This window comes from Erinaceus europaeus, chromosome 18 (genome assembly GCF_950295315.1).
Source record: "Erinaceus europaeus chromosome 18, mEriEur2.1, whole genome shotgun sequence".
NCBI classification, from domain to species: Eukaryota; Metazoa; Chordata; class Mammalia; order Eulipotyphla; family Erinaceidae; genus Erinaceus; species Erinaceus europaeus.
The window spans coordinates 77,438,685-77,455,646 of record NC_080179.1 but is presented as its reverse complement, the minus strand read 5'-3'; the positions used below and the strand labels follow the sequence as shown (position 1 = coordinate 77,455,646).

General features: G+C 45.5%; 1 protein-coding gene across 4 annotated transcripts in view; it reads right to left on the bottom strand.

The window, feature by feature from the left end:
• Positions 1-5,534: 5,534 nt before the first annotated feature.
• WDR72 (WD repeat domain 72) overlaps positions 5,535-16,962 on the bottom strand; it is a 71,509-nt gene continuing 60,081 nt past the window's right edge. For 3 of the 4 annotated variants that reach the window (XM_060178239.1, XM_060178238.1, XM_060178237.1), the window contains exons 13-14: positions 9,569-9,764; positions 5,535-5,913 (exon numbers count right to left, since the gene is read on the bottom strand). In XM_060178239.1, coding sequence (XP_060034222.1) covers positions 5,720-5,913; positions 9,569-9,764 — 390 coding nt within the window. In that variant the 3' untranslated portion in view covers positions 5,535-5,719. The remainder of the gene's footprint in view (positions 5,914-9,568; positions 9,765-16,962) is intronic. The other variant, XM_060178240.1, reaches the window with a different exon arrangement.

The following is a 16,962-nucleotide window of genomic DNA, read 5'->3' as shown; positions in this document are numbered from 1 at the left end:
CAGAAGCACGCACACACATGGTATAGGCATCAGCTGATGTACTCAATGTGCACATAGAAGTACACACACCACGGTCTAGGCATCAGCTGATGCGCTCAATGTGCACATAGAAGCACGCACACCACGGTCTAGGCATCAGCTGATGCGCTCAATGTGCACATAGAAGCACGCACACCACGGTCTAGGCATCAGCTGATGCGCTCAATGTGCACATAGAAGCACACACACACATGGTCTAGGCATCAGAATTGCATATCATCATGCCGCTGTGAAAATGAGGACCAAGGAAAGAGAAAGATTCAAAAATGAGGGGGGCAGAGCCAAGACGGCGACTTGGAGACAACACCTGGTATGAGCTTCAAAAAGAAGCTGCTTACAACCGGGATTCTCTGGAGAGGTAGGATACCTGCCACGTCCATGAAAGGGTGAATGAGGGGGGTCAGGGCGACACCAGAAAAGAGTCCTATAACCCACTCGGGCTGGCAAACAGAGGCCAAGGGACACAGGAAGGAGAATCTTGGCTTGACTATTTCTGAACTCACACTACTCCCCCAGCCCAGAACCAGCCCCCATGGGATGGCCAGTCACTCTGAGCAGGCTTTCTGTGGGGCTATGTTCCTTACCAAGATTCTTAGCTAAGCAGGGGTATCATTCCAAGACTTTCTTTTCCCTTTCCTTTTCTTTTTGAAGGGGGCTGGAGCTCTATTTGAGTGACAGAATGCCTGACCTATCAGGGTCTCAGCAATTCCTGGGAAAGACTAGCTGGAGGTTTTTGTTGTTGTTGTTGTTGGTTTATTTATTTATTTTTTAATACTTCTTATAGTGCAGTCAATCTGAAGCAGTCCAAGAAGCAGACTGACTGTTAGGGTTTTTCCCTCTATTTTATTTTATTATCACTCTTATTATATACAGGTGTCCCTTTTCCCTCCTTTGGTTGACCAAAGTTAACTGTGGTTGCCTTTTCCACTGATAGGCGCCTGGGTGTCCTATCCATCGTGGGAGGAACTTGTTTCTCCCTCCCTCCTCGCTCCACCTTCATTTTTCTCCTTCTAGTTAATTCAAAAAAAAATTTCCTTTCACTGCTTTTATTATCTTCTTTTTTTGCTTTCTGAATTCACTGACACTCAATTGTGAGTAGTCTACAAGCTGTCAGAGCTTTCTCTCTAGAAACAGTTATTAGAAGAGTTTTATGTGTACCTAGGTTCATTTGTAATTGCAAGAACCTGAAAGCAGCCTAGATGTCCAACATCAGATGAGCAGTTAAAAAAAAATCATGGTATATCTACACGATGGAATACTACTCAGCTATTAAATATTATGAAGTTGTCTCCTTTGAATCCTCTTGGATGAAACTTGATAATATCATGTCCAGTGAAATAAGCAAAAAGAGAAGGATGAATATCAAATGGTCTCACTTATTAGTAGGACTTAATAAAATAAGAACAGGAAGATGATCACAAAGCAAAACATGGACTAGACATGCTATATTGCACCACAGCAAATGACTCTGGGGATGGAGAGAGAGAGCAGATAGGAAAGAACCTCCGGGGTCCCGTTATATAATGAAATTGTATGCATATGGCAATGATTGCACTGCACAGTTTTAATTCCCTCAATAACAAAATTAAAACAAAAGTTATTTTTCTCACTTATCTAACCCAGAAGATACATACACACAACATATTAATAATAATTAAAATCAAAGACATCCACAGACTTATTAAACAGGCAAACTGGACTGCAAACATGTGCATATTGTTTTTATATATTTGTTCCCAGGCTAAACAGCTCTGGTAGCTCTGGGATGACTTTTTTTTTTTTTTTTTTAAGAAATAGAGAGTCAGATAGGGAGGGAAAGAAAATACATAAAGAATTTTGGTCTTGACTCCCAGAGGGGGAGAAATGTTCGGGGAAGGTGACCAGAGGGTTCTGAAACCCAATTTCATCAAGACCCAAAGAGAGAGAGAGAAATGACGGACACTTATAAATAGTAATAGGCATAGGCGTGATGTAGTAAGGAAGAAAAGGCAGGATCATAGGGGAAAAATGGGCAAATACATATAAACATAGGTTGCTAATTCTGAAAGTAACAGTCAGCCCATATCCGTCACCTTGAGAAAACCACTGCAGTTTCCAATGGAAGGATTGTGGACACAGATCAGTGTGGATTTGTACCCCTGTTAGCTTCACATTTTGTAAATCAATACTAACTCACTAATAAGACATCTATAGTGGGGAGAAACACAGAGCCCAATGCCTCATTCACTGTAGTGGGGCCTGGGCTCAAACCTGCTTCAAACGCATGGCAAAGCAACACACCATCCAAGTGACCTATCAGGCCTGACCCCAGTCATATTTATTTTCAGGCCAGTAAGGTTCCCTCTTCGTACATAGGCATCCAACTGTTTCATATGCCACATCTCACAGGGCACCCCGTAACACAGGACCTTCAATAATAATAATTATACCAGCCACACTAACAACACACAGGAAACCCACTCGCCGCTCTGTCAACCCATACTCTGAAAAGTCCTCAGAATGATGTTAACTTCATGTCTTGTAAGAATGAGGAATAGGGGTCTGAAGTCTATTTCCAGTGAGTATTATTATTTGGGGTGGGGGCACTGAGGGTGAGGAATGCATTATTCCCATTGTCTGCCAGCAATGAGGGCAACAACCTCTCCTTGGGTTGAAGTCTCTCACCCACTGCTGGAGTGCAAATGTTAATCAGAATGACATCTGCAATGTGTCCCCCTTCCTAATCAGGCCTCCATATTCTAGGCCATCTGGCAAATCAATAAGCAAAACTCGATTCCCTCCTCAGTCCCAACCCGGCAGCACTCCTGCCCCCTTTGAGTCAAGAGCCAGGGCTCCTGCTGCTACACAGACCCATCCCTATTTTGTCTCTTCCAGGACATGAGAGTGACTGTCAGATCTTGAAGCTCACTCTCATGTGAACTTGTCACAGGGAAATGTATTTTAAAAAATCACCTCTGACTGGGGAGACAGTAGAGAACGTCTTTCTGCAAAAGACGTTCATGCCTGAGGCTCTGAGGTCCCAGGTTCAGTCCTTAGCACCATCGTAAGACAGAGCTGAGCAGTGATCTGGTACCTCGTTCTCTCTCTCTCTCTCAAATAAAATAAAATAAAATATTTAAAAAATGAATTGCCTCTTAAAGTTTCAAAATAAAACAGGCACTTTATCAGGGAGACGCAGGAATAAAGTAGGGGTAGATTTTTCTAAGGTTAGGGGGGTGTGCGTGCGTGTGTGCATGTGTGTGTGTGTATGCGTATGTGTGTGAGTGTGTGCATGTGTGTGTGCATGTGTGAGTGTGCACATGAGTGTGTGTGTGTGTGAGTGTGTGTGAGTGTGCGTGTGTGTGAGTGTGCACGTGAGTGTGTGTGTGAGTGTGTATGTGTGTGCATGTGAGTGTGTAAGTGTGTGAGTGTGTGTGTGATTGTGTGTGTGAGTGTGTATGAAAGAGTGTGCATGTGTGAATGTGTGTGTGTATGAGTGTGAGTGTGCCTGTGTGAGTGTGTGTGTGAGTGAGTGTGCCTGTGTGAGTGTGTGTATGAGTGTGTATGTGTGCATGTGTGTGTGCGCATGTGTGTGTGCATGTGAACGTGTGCGTGAGTGTGTGCATGTGAGTGGGTTTGTGTGTGTGTGTGAGTGTATGTGAGTGTGTGTGTGTGTGAGTGTGTGTGTGTGTGAGTGTATGTGAGTGTGTGTGTGTGAGTGTGTGTGTATGTTGTGTGAGTGTGCGTGTGTGAGTGCGCGTGTGTGAGTGCGCGTGTGTGAGTGTGTGTGTGTGTCAGAGTGTGTGTGAGTGTGCGTGTCAGTGTGTATGTCAGAGTGTGTGTGTGAGTGTGCGTGTCAGTGTGTATGTCAGAGTGTGTGTGAGTGTGTGAGAGTGTGTGTGTGTGACTGTGTGTGCGCATGTGTGTGTGCATGTGTGCGAGTATGTACGCATGTGTGAGTGTGTGTGTGCATGTATGTGCGTGTGTGTATGCGAACATGAAAAATGTTTCGTGTGGATTCCGCACGTGCTCAGGGAGGAGGCCACAGGACTGATGTATGACTAGAAGCCCTGCTCCTCCCTTCTACCCTAGCAAGACGGGCACCTTAGACTACAAGCCCACTCTGCCTTTTCTCTCAAGACCCGCTACTCCCGCTACTCACCTTTACTCGTGCTCTCAGCTATGCGGTTTCTGTGGTGCCGAGAGACTGGATGAACACCTTGGTGTCCATGGACCCCTCCACGTATTTAGAGGAGGCAGGGTGCTGGAGAAATGAAGCCAAGGATAACCAAGGATGGGTCTGTTCACACTGGGAGCGAAGGCTGAAGCTTGTAAGCACACAGGCAAGTGTGTCTGAGAAGAAAACACCCTGACGTACACCTGAGGTGGTGAGGCATGGCCACTGAAAGTGAGGAAGCCAGGGGAAGCCTTGGCAAAGAAGGCAAAGGACAAGGCTCCACAGGCCAGCCGTGACCACTGGCACAGCTGCGAATGCTAAGGCCAATGCATCTGCACCGTGTTAAATGCCCAAGAGGACTTAGGTTGGCTCATTCCTTCCTGTGAAAGAACATTCTAGACCCTCACAGAGCCCTTCTCAGCCCAGTTATTTTACTAACCAGTGCTTCCCCCGAAGACCATGACGTAATAGGCAGAAATGCTGTCTGATCCTGATTTTCAACCTCGACAGGAAAAGAATGAACTAGAATCAAGGACAACAAACACAAAGGAAGCGGAAACACAGCTGAGGAGAGAAAAGGTTATTCATGTGCATCTAAGCAGCTGAGACTACAGAGTCAAAGCAAAGGGAACACCAAACAAAATAAACTCACGAGAAAGGAGTCACGTTAGCTGCCTGCTGCCTCCACAGACGACCCTGGGCTCAGACCCGAAAGCCAGTGGGAAGCTGCCTTACAGCCACAAGAGGCGTGTCGCGGACCTAGAGGCACTGGCAGGAATATCAGCAACAGCTGGACCAACTGCAAGTTTCACGGTTGCGTTACAGTTTTTCATAAACCCTTAATGTCAAAAGTCAAGAGCCCAGGGGCTGGGTGGTGGTGCCCCTGGTTGAGCACACGTGTTGCCATGTGCAAGGACCTCTGCTCTTCATCTGCAGGGGGAAAGTTTCAGGGGTGGGGGAGCAGGTCTGTAGGGGCCACATCTTTCTTTCTCCCTGTCTCCCACTCCCCTCTAAATTTTTCTTGCTCTACCTAATAAAATAAATGAAAAATGAGAGAGAAAGAAGAAAAAAAGGAAGGAAGGAAAGAAGGAAGGGAGGGAGGAAGGGAGGGAGGGAGGAAGGAAGGGAGGGAGGGAGGGAGGAAGGGAGGGAGGGAGGGAGGAAGGGAGGAAGGGAGGGAGGGAGGGAGGGAGGAAGGAAGGAAGGGAGGGAGGAAGGGAGGAAGGAAGGAAGGAAGGAAGGAAGGAAGGAAGGGAGGAAGGGAGGAAGGGAGGAAGGAAGGAAGGACAAAGAAAGGAAAAATGGCCACCGGGGGTGGTGGATTTGTAGTGCCTGCATTCAGCTCCACTGATAACCCTGGAGGCAAGAAGAAAATTAATTAAAAAGAAAAGATCAAGAGACTCATTGAAACAAATATTCTGCAGGTGAATTGAGTTGCAAACACAGGCGTATTATTTGATAAGGCGATTACAAAACAAACTTTTTTCACAGGAAACAATATAATCAGCCTCTACAGATGATTCCTTAAAGTCCATATGGCATGTCTCTGATGACCACAAGGTTGACCACTGTCCAGCTGACCGGCCATCCTTTCTCCTTCTGTGCCCTTCTTTTGTCCCCGAGTGACACTGATATCAAAACATCCTGCATCCCCGACTTCCAGTTGGATTCAACTAATGGAAACACCTGCCCAAGGAGAAGGAACTGCAAGACAAGTTCTAGGAGAGGGAAGAGAACATCTAGAGGAGGGAACATGTCTTCTTGTCCTGGATCTCTGGTGAGAGGTGTTTCAAGGATCACAGCCCTTCACAGAGTGACTACTCCCTAGCGCCAGCTGGCACTGGTTTCTAGCAGCTGTACCTCATCTTCTGGTGGACATATTCCTAGGGGTCATGTGCATCACCTGTTACTGCCCATGACTGCGTGACAGTCCACCTTTGTCTGTACCCTCTTCCCTGGTCACACACCCAGACACAGTTCTCTCACTGAAGACTCTCCCTTTGACTTGTCCTGGTAGAATCCCTCTCCTGGCAGAACAAAACTTGAAACACCGCAGAGTTGGCTTACTGACAGAGAAATGCATCTGATATAAAGCAGGTCCGGTCACCAACCACAGTCGTCTTTAAAAAGTGAGTTCTGCTTTATGCATATATCTGCTCTTCAAATGTTCTACCTCAGTTGATTATGTGTTTTTGGAGCAGAAACACAAAATGAAATTGAAGAGAACATGAGAATAAAGATGGTGTCAAGAAGTATTTCTGTGGTTTCCATTCTTTACTTTCCACATCCATGTACTCAGACACATACGGGACTGGGGAGATAACGCATTGTGTCAAAGCATAGGCTTTTTATGCCTGAAGTCCGGGAGTTCCCAGGTTTAATCTCCAATACCACCATAGGACAGAGCTGAATGGTGTTCTAGTCTGCCCCCTCTCTCTCTTACTTTATTTTAAAAAATAAATGTATTTGTAAACAAGTAAGAGTAGAAAGCTAGTTCAGCTCGTAGAGCAGATGCCTTTGCATGCATGGGGTATAGGTTCAAACTCCAACACCACATGGGGGTCACCGTGGCATCAGGGGAAGCTCTGACACGACAGTATAGCTCCTCCTCCCTCTCCCTGATTTTTTATTTTTCAACTTCAGAATTCTAAAGCTCTCCTAGTTTTGTGTCGATCTTACAAAGAATCATCGTGGCTCTAATATTGACCTTATATCTGATTTTGCAACTTCACAAATGCCTTTGGCAGAAGCTACAGATTTCTCAATAAAATAGGGAATGACATCTTTCTTACCTTCCCTAGAATCTGTGCGCAGCTAGGAGGAAACGAGCATGAGAGTCTGTCAAAGTCACACAGGGTGGCGCCATCGTAAAGCGCTCCTGAGTCACCTTCTCTGCGCACTGGGTACATAGCTGCCATCATTAACAACCATAAGTCACAGAATGAAAGAGATAGCTAGTACATGCAGTAGCCGAAGGGTGGAAACAACCTCAGTGTCCAACGGACAAGTAGATAAAGAAGTTATGAAATACTTCTCTGCTATTGAATCAGAGGAAAGTTGCCCTCCAAGCCAAAATGAATGGAGCAGGGGTGCGCACGTATGGAATCTGGAGAACCGGAACATGTTATCTCGAAAAAAGGGGCCGCGAGCTGTTTCTCAGACTCTGTGAGGACCACAGTGGTTGTCATGGAGGCTCATGGGGATGGGTATAGAGCTTTGGTGAGGGTGTTGTGGAAATACACCCTGTAAGACGTGATTTCCTACGCCGTTACTGAAACACGGCTACAATGATAATAACTATTAAAAGAAAGAAAAATAGCCATTACACCGGTCAAGGATGACTTTACATGATAACATTTCCTTTATCAAGTACTATAAATCACCTAGTCCTTCAGTCACAACAAACATACAACCACCACTGTGAGTCAGTAAAAACCACACATTGGTTTTATTAAAATGCACTGGCAAATACACCCTTCCAACTCACATTCACGGATTTCCTCGTCTGGTTAGTGAAGTCACTCCTTTCTGTCTGAAATTAATGTGTCATACTGGGTCTCCTGCTATAAAATAAATGCTCTAGGAAACGTTACCATACAAACTATACATTTTCCATGCTGTATTGTCAAAAGCTCAACTGACTCACTTAGTTTTCCTGACTCAACTTTCTGGGGCTTAGTAATTAATTATATTCCATTATTACTGAACATCAATTAGCTCAAAAGTTGCTGAGAGGGTGAGCACGCTGAAGAAGGCAGAATTTAATGATAATTGGAGCCGAACGGGATACTAAATTTCTCTCTTGTTAATAATTCAAGCAGATCACTTCTGTTTTTATTTATAGCTTCCAGAAATATCCGGCCCATTCCCCTGCACTGCCCTGTCAGCTAATCTTCCTTTGGTCAGGATGTGACTTGGGCCACTCACTGCATTTTCTCTCTCACATGCGTCATCAAGTCTCACCGTGAAATGTAGCTCAACCAAAAGTTAAAATTTGAGGATCTTTGGCCTGGGTGGTGTGGTGCGCACAGTAGAGCATATATATTATCATGTCTCACAAGCGAGAATGGAGCCCAGGTTCCTCCCCGCATGGGCATCTTCAAGAGCAGTGCAGCAGTGCTGCAGGTGTCTCTTTCTCTCTCTCTCTCTTTCTCTCTCTCTCTCCTTTTTCTTTCTTTCTCTTTTTTTCCACCTCTACAGCTATTGGTGGCCTGGTACTGGCACTATGAATCCACTCCTCCTAGTGACCATTTTTCCCCCCATTTTATTGGGTAGGAAAGAGAGAAATTGAGAGAGGAGCGGGAGATAGAGAGGGAGAGAAAAAGACACCTGCAGACCTGCTTCACCACTTGAGAAGCTTCCCTACTGCAGGTAAGGAGCAGGGGCTCAAACCCAGATCCTTGTGTGGGTCCTTGTGCTTAGTACTGTACATGCTTAGCCAGGGGGCCACCTTCTGCCCTCTCCTCCCTTTGATTCTATCTTACTCTCTATATAAAGAAGGAGGAGAAGGTTTTCAGGTGTTGCTCCCCAGAGATCACCCTGGTTGAAAACAAAAACAAACAAACAAACTAGAGAGTTTTCTCTAAATACTCCATTCAAACAAGTGCTTTGACATCACAGATACACACAGGAATATACAGGGGCAGGAGCTGGCAGGTAGAAAACTTGTGTTACTACACGCAACTGGCAGGTAGGACACGTGTGTTACTACACACAGCTGGCAGGTAGAACATGTGTGTTACTACACGCAGCTGGCAGGTAGGACACATGTGTTACTACACGCAGCTGGCAGGTAGGACACATGTGTTACTACACACAGCTGGCAGGTAGGACACGTGTGTTACTACACGCAGCTGGCAGGTAGGACATGTGTGTTACTACACGCAGCTGGCAGGTAGGACACGTGTGTTACTACACGCAGCTGGCAGGTAGGACACATGTGTTACTACACACAGCTGATAGGTAGGACACGTGTGTTACTACACACAGCTGGGGTGCAAGTCCTAGGTCATCACATGGCAGTGCCTGCAGTGCAGAAGCCTCACGAGCAGTGGAAGAGTCATGCTCAGTCTCTCTCCATCTATCTGTCTGTCTGTCTGTCTGTGCCTGTCTATCTGTCTGTCTGTCTGTCTATCTCTGTCTCCATCTCTCTCGGTCTCTTAGCTCCATCTAAGAATGAAGAAACAAGAGCAGTAGAAGTCTGTCTATAGCACAAGGTCCCAGTATAACCATGGTGAAGAAAGAAAGAAAAAGAGGACTGAAGAAGGAAAAAGAGTAAAAGGAAGGGAGGTGGAGAAGGAAGGAGAAAGAGAGAGAGGAAGGAAGTAAGGAAAGAAGGGAGGGAGGGAAGGGCGGGGAAGGTTTGCCACACACCTGTTTCAATCTCCCAGATGTACGCAGAGTCATCGGCACAGCCCACGATCAGCACGTTCTCCAGTGGATGCCAGCGGATCCTTCTCACCGGGAACAGGTGCTTCCTGGCGCTCAGGAGGCTCCGCCTCTCCCCCAGGTGCAAGAGAACCACAGCATGGTGACTGCAGACACAGCCTATGGCCTGGTCGCTCCTCAGCTGCCAGAGAAAAGGGCATTTCTGGGTCAGCCTGCAGCCAGTGCTCTCTTCCAGATCAGATCTTGGGTGTCAAAGTGTGCCAGCCTACCGTGTGACATACTCAGGCTCAGCCCACTGGGTGCCCACTGTATTTAAGGGGACTGTACTACTGTGTCCTCTCTCTCTGGTATTTAAGGAGACTGTACTACTGTGTCCTCTTCTCTCATATTTAAGGAGACTGTACTACTGTGTCCTCTCTCTGGTATTTAAGGAGACTGTACTACTGTGTCCTCTCTCTCATATTTAAGGAGACTGTACTACTGTGTCCTCTCTCTGGTATTTAAGGAGACTGTACTACTGTGTCCTCTCTCTCGTATTTAAGGAGACTGTACTACTGTGTCCTCTCTCTCGTATTTAAGGAGACTGTACTACTGTGTCCTCTCTCTCGTATTTAAGGAGACTGTACTACTGTGTCCTCTCTCTCGTATTTAAGGAGACTGTACTACTGTGTCCTCTCTGGTATTTAAGGAGACTGTACTACTGTGTCCTCTCTCTCGTATTTAAGGAGACTGTACTACTGTGTCCTCTCTCTCGTATTTAAGGAGACTGTACTACTGTGTCCTCTCTCTGGTATTTAAGGAGACTGTACTACTGTGTCCTCTCTCTCGTATTTAAGGAGACTGTACTACAGTGCTCTCTCTCTCTGATATTTAAGGAGACTATACTACTGTGCTCTCTCTCGTATTTAAGGAGACTGTACTACTGTGTCCTCTCTCTGGTATTTAAGGAGACTGTCCTACTGTGTCCTCTCTCTCGTATTTAAGGAGACTGTACTACAGTGCTCTCTCTCTCTGATATTTAAGGAGACTATACTACTGTGCTCTCTCTCGTATTTAAGGAGACTGTACTACTGTGTCCTCTCTGGTATTTAAGGAGACTGTACTACTGTGTCCTCTCTCTCGTATTTAAGGAGACTGTACTACTGTGTCCTCTCTCTCGTATTTAAGGAGACTGTACTACTGTGTCCTCTCTCTGGTATTTAAGGAGACTGTACTACTGTGTCCTCTCTCTCGTATTTAAGGAGACTGTACTACAGTGCTCTCTCTCTCTGATATTTAAGGAGACTGTACTACTGTGCTCTCTCTCGTATTTAAGGAGACTGTACTACTGTGCTCTCTCTCTGGTATTTAAGGAGCCTGTACTACTGTGTTCTCTCTCGTATTTAAGGAGACTGTGCTACTGTGCTCTCTCTCGTATTTAAGGAGACTGTACTACTGTGTCCTCTCTCTCGTATTTAAGGAGACTGTACTACTGTGTCCTCTCTGGTATTTAAGGAGACTGTACTACTGTGTCCTCTCTCTGGTATTTAAGGAGACTGTACTACTGTGTCCTCTCTCTCGTATTTAAGGAGACTGTACTACTGTGTCCTCTCTGGTATTTAAGGAGACTGTACTACTGTGTCCTCTCTGGTATTTAAGGAGACTGTACTACTGTGCTCTCTCTCTGGTATTTAAGGAGACTGTACTACTGTGTCCTCTCTCTCGTATTTAAGGAGACTGTGCTACTGTGTCCTCTCTCTGGTATTTAAGGAGACTGTACTACTGTGTCCTCTCTCTGGTATTTAAGGAGACTGTACTACTGTGTCCTCTCTCTGGTATTTAAGGAGACTGTACTACTGTGCTCTCTCTCTCATATTTAAGGAGACTGTACTACTGTGTCCTCTCTCTGGTATTTAAGGAGACTGTACTACTGTGTCATCTCTCTGGTATTTAAGGAGACTGTACTACTGTGCTCTCTCTCTCGTATTTAAGGAGACTGTACTACTGTGTCCTCTCTGGTATTTAAGGAGACTGTACTACTGTGTCCTCTCTCTCGTAGTTAAGGAGACTGTACTACTGTGTCCTCTCTGGTATTTAAGGAGACTGTACTACTGTGTCCTCTCTGGCAATTAAGGAGACTGTACTACTGTGTCCGCTCTCTCATATTTAAGGAAACTGTACTACTGTGTCCTCTCGTATTTAAGAAGACTGTACTACTGTGTCCTCTCTCTCGTAGTTAAGGAGACTGTACTACTGTGTCCTCTCTGGTATTTAAGGAGACTGTACTACTGTGTCCTCTCTGGTATTTAAGGAGACTGTACTACTGTGTCCTCTCTCTCGTATTTAAGGAGACTGTACTACTGTGTCCGCTCTCTCTCGTATTTAAGGAGACTGTACTACTGTGTCCGCTCTCTCGTATTTAAGGAGACTGTACTACTGTGTCCGCTCTCTCGTATTTAAGGAGACTGTACTACTGTGTCCTCTCTGGTATTTAAGGAGACTGTACTACTGTGTCCTCTCTCTGGTATTTAAGGAGACTGTACTACTGTGTCCTCTCTCTCGTATTTAAGGAGACTGTACTACTGTGTCCGCTCTCTCGTATTTAAGGAGACTGTACTACTGTGTCCGCTCTCTCTCTCTCTCTCTCTCTCTCTCTCGTATTTAAGGAGACTGTACTACTGTGTCCTCTCTCTCGTATTTAAGGAGACTGTACTACTGTGTCCGCTCTCTCGTATTTAAGGAGACTGTACTACTGTGTCCGCTCTCTCTCTCTCTCTCTCTCTCTCTCGTATTTAAGGAGACTGTACTACTGTGTCCTCTCTCTCGTATTTAAGGAGACTGTACTACTGTGTCCGCTCTCTCGTATTTAAGGAGACTGTACTACTGTGTCCTCTCTCTCTCTCTCTCTCTCTCTCTCTCTCGTATTTAAGGAGACTGTACTACTGTGTCCTCTCTCTCGTATTTAAGGAGACTGTACTACTGTGTCCGCTCTCTCGTATTTAAGGAGACTGTACTACTGTGTCCTCTCTCTCTCTCTCTCTCTCTCTCTCTCTCTCGTATTTAAGGAGACTGTACTACTGTGTCCGCTCTCTCGTATTTAAGGAGACTGTACTACTGTGTCCGCTCTCTCTCTCTCTCTCTCTCTCTCTCGTATTTAAGGAGACTGTACTACTGTGTCCTCTCTCTCGTATTTAAGGAGACTGTACTACTGTGTCCGCTCTCTCGTATTTAAGGAGACTGTACTACTGTGTCCTCTCTCTCTCTCTCTCTCTCTCTCTCTCTCGTATTTAAGGAGACTGTACTACTGTGTCCTCTCTCTCGTATTTAAGGAGACTGTACTACTGTGTCCTCTCTCTCTCTCTCTCTCTCTCTCTCGTATTTAAGGAGACTGTACTACTGTGTCCTCTCTCTCGTATTTAAGGAGACTGTACTACTGTGTCCGCTCTCTCGTATTTAAGGAGACTGTACTACTGTGCTCTCTCTCTGATATTTAAGGAGACTGTACTACTGTGTCCTCTCTCTCTCTCTCTCTCTCTCTCTCTCTCGTATTTAAGGAGACTGTACTACTGTGTCCGCTCTCTCGTATTTAAGGAGACTGTACTACTGTGCTCTCTCTCTCTCTCGTATTTAAGGAAACTGTACTACTGTGTCCTCTCTCTCTCTCTCGTATTTAAGGAGACTGTACTACTGTGTCCTCTCTCTCGTATTTAAGGAGACTGTACTACTGTGTCCGCTCTCTCGTATTTAAGGAGACTGTACTACTGTGTCCGCTCTCTCGTATTTAAGGAGAATGTACTACTGTGTCCTCTCTCTCTCGTATTTAAGGAGACTGTACTACAGTGTTCTCTCTTCCTCTCTCTCTCTTCCTCTCTCTCTCTCTCTTCCTCTCTCCCCCTCTCCCTCCCTCTCTCCTTCTCCCTCCCTCTCTCCCTCTCCCTTTCTCCCTCTCCCTCTCCTTCTCCCTCTCCCTCTCCCTCCCTCTCTCCCTCTCCCTCTCCCCCCTTTCTTTCTCTGCTTTTCTACCTATCTCTATCAGAAAGAATAAAGCCAAATCCAATTTCCCCTCAGTAATATAACATTCCTATTTTGAACCCTTTAATAAAATAGAATTTCTGCTTTTTCCAGCAGCTCTATAAGCTACCAGGAAGTTCAAAACATGCAAGTATAAGGGGGAAATCTAGGCCCTATTTCCTTAGTAGAGAAAGGAAGGGCTTGACTATCACTCAGCAAATGCTGGCAGCGGGGTGGACTCTGGAAAGATCGCCAAAGATTAACCCTCACCATGAATTTGTTGCCACAGAATTAGAATTAGGAGAAGGAGAAGAAAAAGAAGCTATTTGCAGACACAAGCTTGGGCCCCAGGGTTTCAAGAGCTGATACTCTCCACTTAGAGCCTCAAAATGAGATTTGGTGCTGTTCCCAGAATGATATAGATACTAATTCAAACAGGAAACTCAGTGTAGACACATTCTAAAAGGGGGAAGCATTAGAACCTTCCAACGGGATGTACTGCTTCAAAGACACTGAACCAAAAATAGGATCCCCACACAAATACTTAAGAGACATTCAGGACAGTCAGCACATGGTTACCTTGAGCACAGTTCAGGTCAAAGACTGTCCCTGCTGGGTGCTACTGAGTCATCTGAGGCTGGCCCAATAGCTCACCTGCACGCTATATTATTTCCTCATGTGCAAAAGCTAGGTTCCAGCCCAGACCTTACCACATTGGAAGAAGCTTCACCACTGTGGTCTCTCTTACTCTCTTTATGTCTATATTTCTAAAATAAGCCAGAGAGGCAGGGGAGAGAGAGAGAGAAAGAGAGAGAGAGAGTTCTAGGAGGAGTTTACAGGACAGCCCTATACAAGATACAAATAAATAAGAGACACCTTCAAGACTGCCCTATCACTAATGTAGCCCACTACACAAGAACCCCAGTCCTCCTGGGACTAGAACTCTAATCTCCATGAATAATAATGTATCTTCTTAGCTGGTGAACCACTGCCTGGACCCTATTCTCTGTTTCATTTCTAACCACTCTGTTCACTAGCACACCCAGAGAAGCTCCGTCTGCTGTTTACAGTGTCAGGTGGGATCCCTTGACTCTCCAGTGTCCCTTGCTAGCTTCTCTCTCTGTGTGGCACTGGGGTAAGGGCTGGGGACTGACACCATCTAGTCTTATTCTTTCATTTGTTTGTTTCTTTGCCTCCAGGGTTATTGCTGGGGCTCAGTGCCTGCACTAAGAATCCACTGCTCCTGGAGGCCTTTTGTTTCTCTTCTGTTGCCCTTGTTGTTTATTGTTGTTGCCATTGTTGTCATTGTTTTTGGATAGAACAGAGAGAAATCGAGAGAGGAGGAGCGGAGAATGGCAGACACCTGCAGACCTGCTTCACTGCCTGTGAATCAAACTCCCTGCAGGTGGGGAGCCTGGGGCTCGAACAGGGATCCTTGTGTCAGTCCTTGTGCTTTGCACCATGTGCGTTTAAGATGTGACAGAGAGCAAAATATGGCTCTGCCTCCCTGTACCTTCAACAAGATGCCCGCTGTTTAGCTTCTAGAAAGGAGAGCCCAGTGTGATTTAGGAAACCCACACACACAGCACAGATGACAGGAACACCAGCACACATGAACTCACACACCTGTGGGACTATGTGTAAGCTTGATAGAGGTTAGGGAAAACTCCTCCCATCCTTGATGGAGGTCTGGGAAAGACACTCCCCCTTGTTAGTCTCTCTCAACTGAGATGAGCAAAGGGGAAAAACAGTCTCTCAGACTCAGTTCTCCCTTTCAGACTCTCAAGCCCACAGAAACCTCATTGCCTCTCCCCATTAACTGCAGGCCACATGGCTGCCTGCCTGAAGGTTCATTCAAAGTTCATATAGTCACCCAGAGTTCACACAGTCACCTCACTTTTGATCACTAGAGAAAGCACACCCCATCAAACACCTCTCTGACATCAGTCAGTGAAACTCCAAACTTTATTTTCTTCTAGCTTTGATACCTACCATGCTCTGTTTATCTTCTCTCTGTCTCACCCTGCTGGTTTCACCCCTATGTTTCTCTCAAATACCTTTGGATAATTAAGTTGCTTGCATCATGGAGAATAATTGTCTTGACCTTTATGTATCTCATCAATTCCTGTCATACCAGCCCCCTACCACAGGGGAAAGCTGACCTTTAAGAAACATGTAATTTCTGACATATTTGAAATATGTTCTTTGTTTAAATCTCTATTTAAGCCCATGTCCATCTGCCATTAAATGAGAGTGCTTCAATTCTCCCTGGTGTCTCTTGTCTGCATCGCTGGGCCCTTGAGCCAGCGAGGGAGAACCCATCGTTTACCTTCCTGGCTGAGAGCCAACCTACATAAGCGCCAGCAACACCCTAGGCTCAAGAGTAGACAGCATAATGCTGACGGAAAAGACTTTCCTATTTGTGGGCCAAAGGCCCCAAGTTCAATCCCAGCACTGCCATCACCTAGAGCAGAGCAATGCTCTGGTCTTTCTCTTCCTCCATCTCTGTATCTCTCATGAAAATAAATTAAATACAGCCACCAAATTGCAGATGCTACTCTGATTCCACCTTGAACTCCCTGGACAGATGATCTCGCCAATGTGTCCCTGAATCTCACTTCTCCAGAACCCCACCCACTAGGGGAGGCAGAAAGAGGGCTGGAGTATGAATCCATCTGCCAATACCGATGCCCATCAGAGAAGCAATTACAGAAGCCAAACTTTCCACCTTCTGCTTCCCATAAAGAAGCTGGTTCATACTCTCAAAGGGGGACAAGTGTTTGGGGGAGACTCCAATTCCATCAGGACCCTGAGAGGGAAAAATGAAGGACACTCAGAACCGGCTCCTCACCGGTGGGGGGTGGTCGCTTCCCAGGCGGTGAAGCAGGTCTACAGGTGTCTGTCTTTCTCTCCCCCTCTCTGTTCCCCCCCTCAATTTCTCTCTGTCCTATCAATGAGAAAATCCATTAAATGGGCACAAGAGCAGTGGATTTGTAGTGCAGGTGCCTGGAGAAAAAAAAAAGGCAAATTTGTATAAATATAGACATGTGTATAGAAATAATAGTCAACCCATAGCTGTGAACCTGCGGTCTTGGGAGAATTACAGCAGTTTCCAATGGAGGGAATGGGGACACAGAATTCTGGTGGTGGGAACGGTGTAAAATTATACCACTTTTATCTTATAATTTTGTAAATAAATATTAAATCACTAATAAAAATTGGAAAAAATGAAATTTTTATATCTTGGAAAAATTAATTAAATAAATACAATTTTTTAAAAGAGTAGATATATAAGTGACTCACCCTACCCCAGTCCAATTCTCTAAGTATCTGCAACTGTGGAGTTCAAAGAAGCCAGAGGAGTAAGCAAGAGAAAGAAGGAAAGAAAT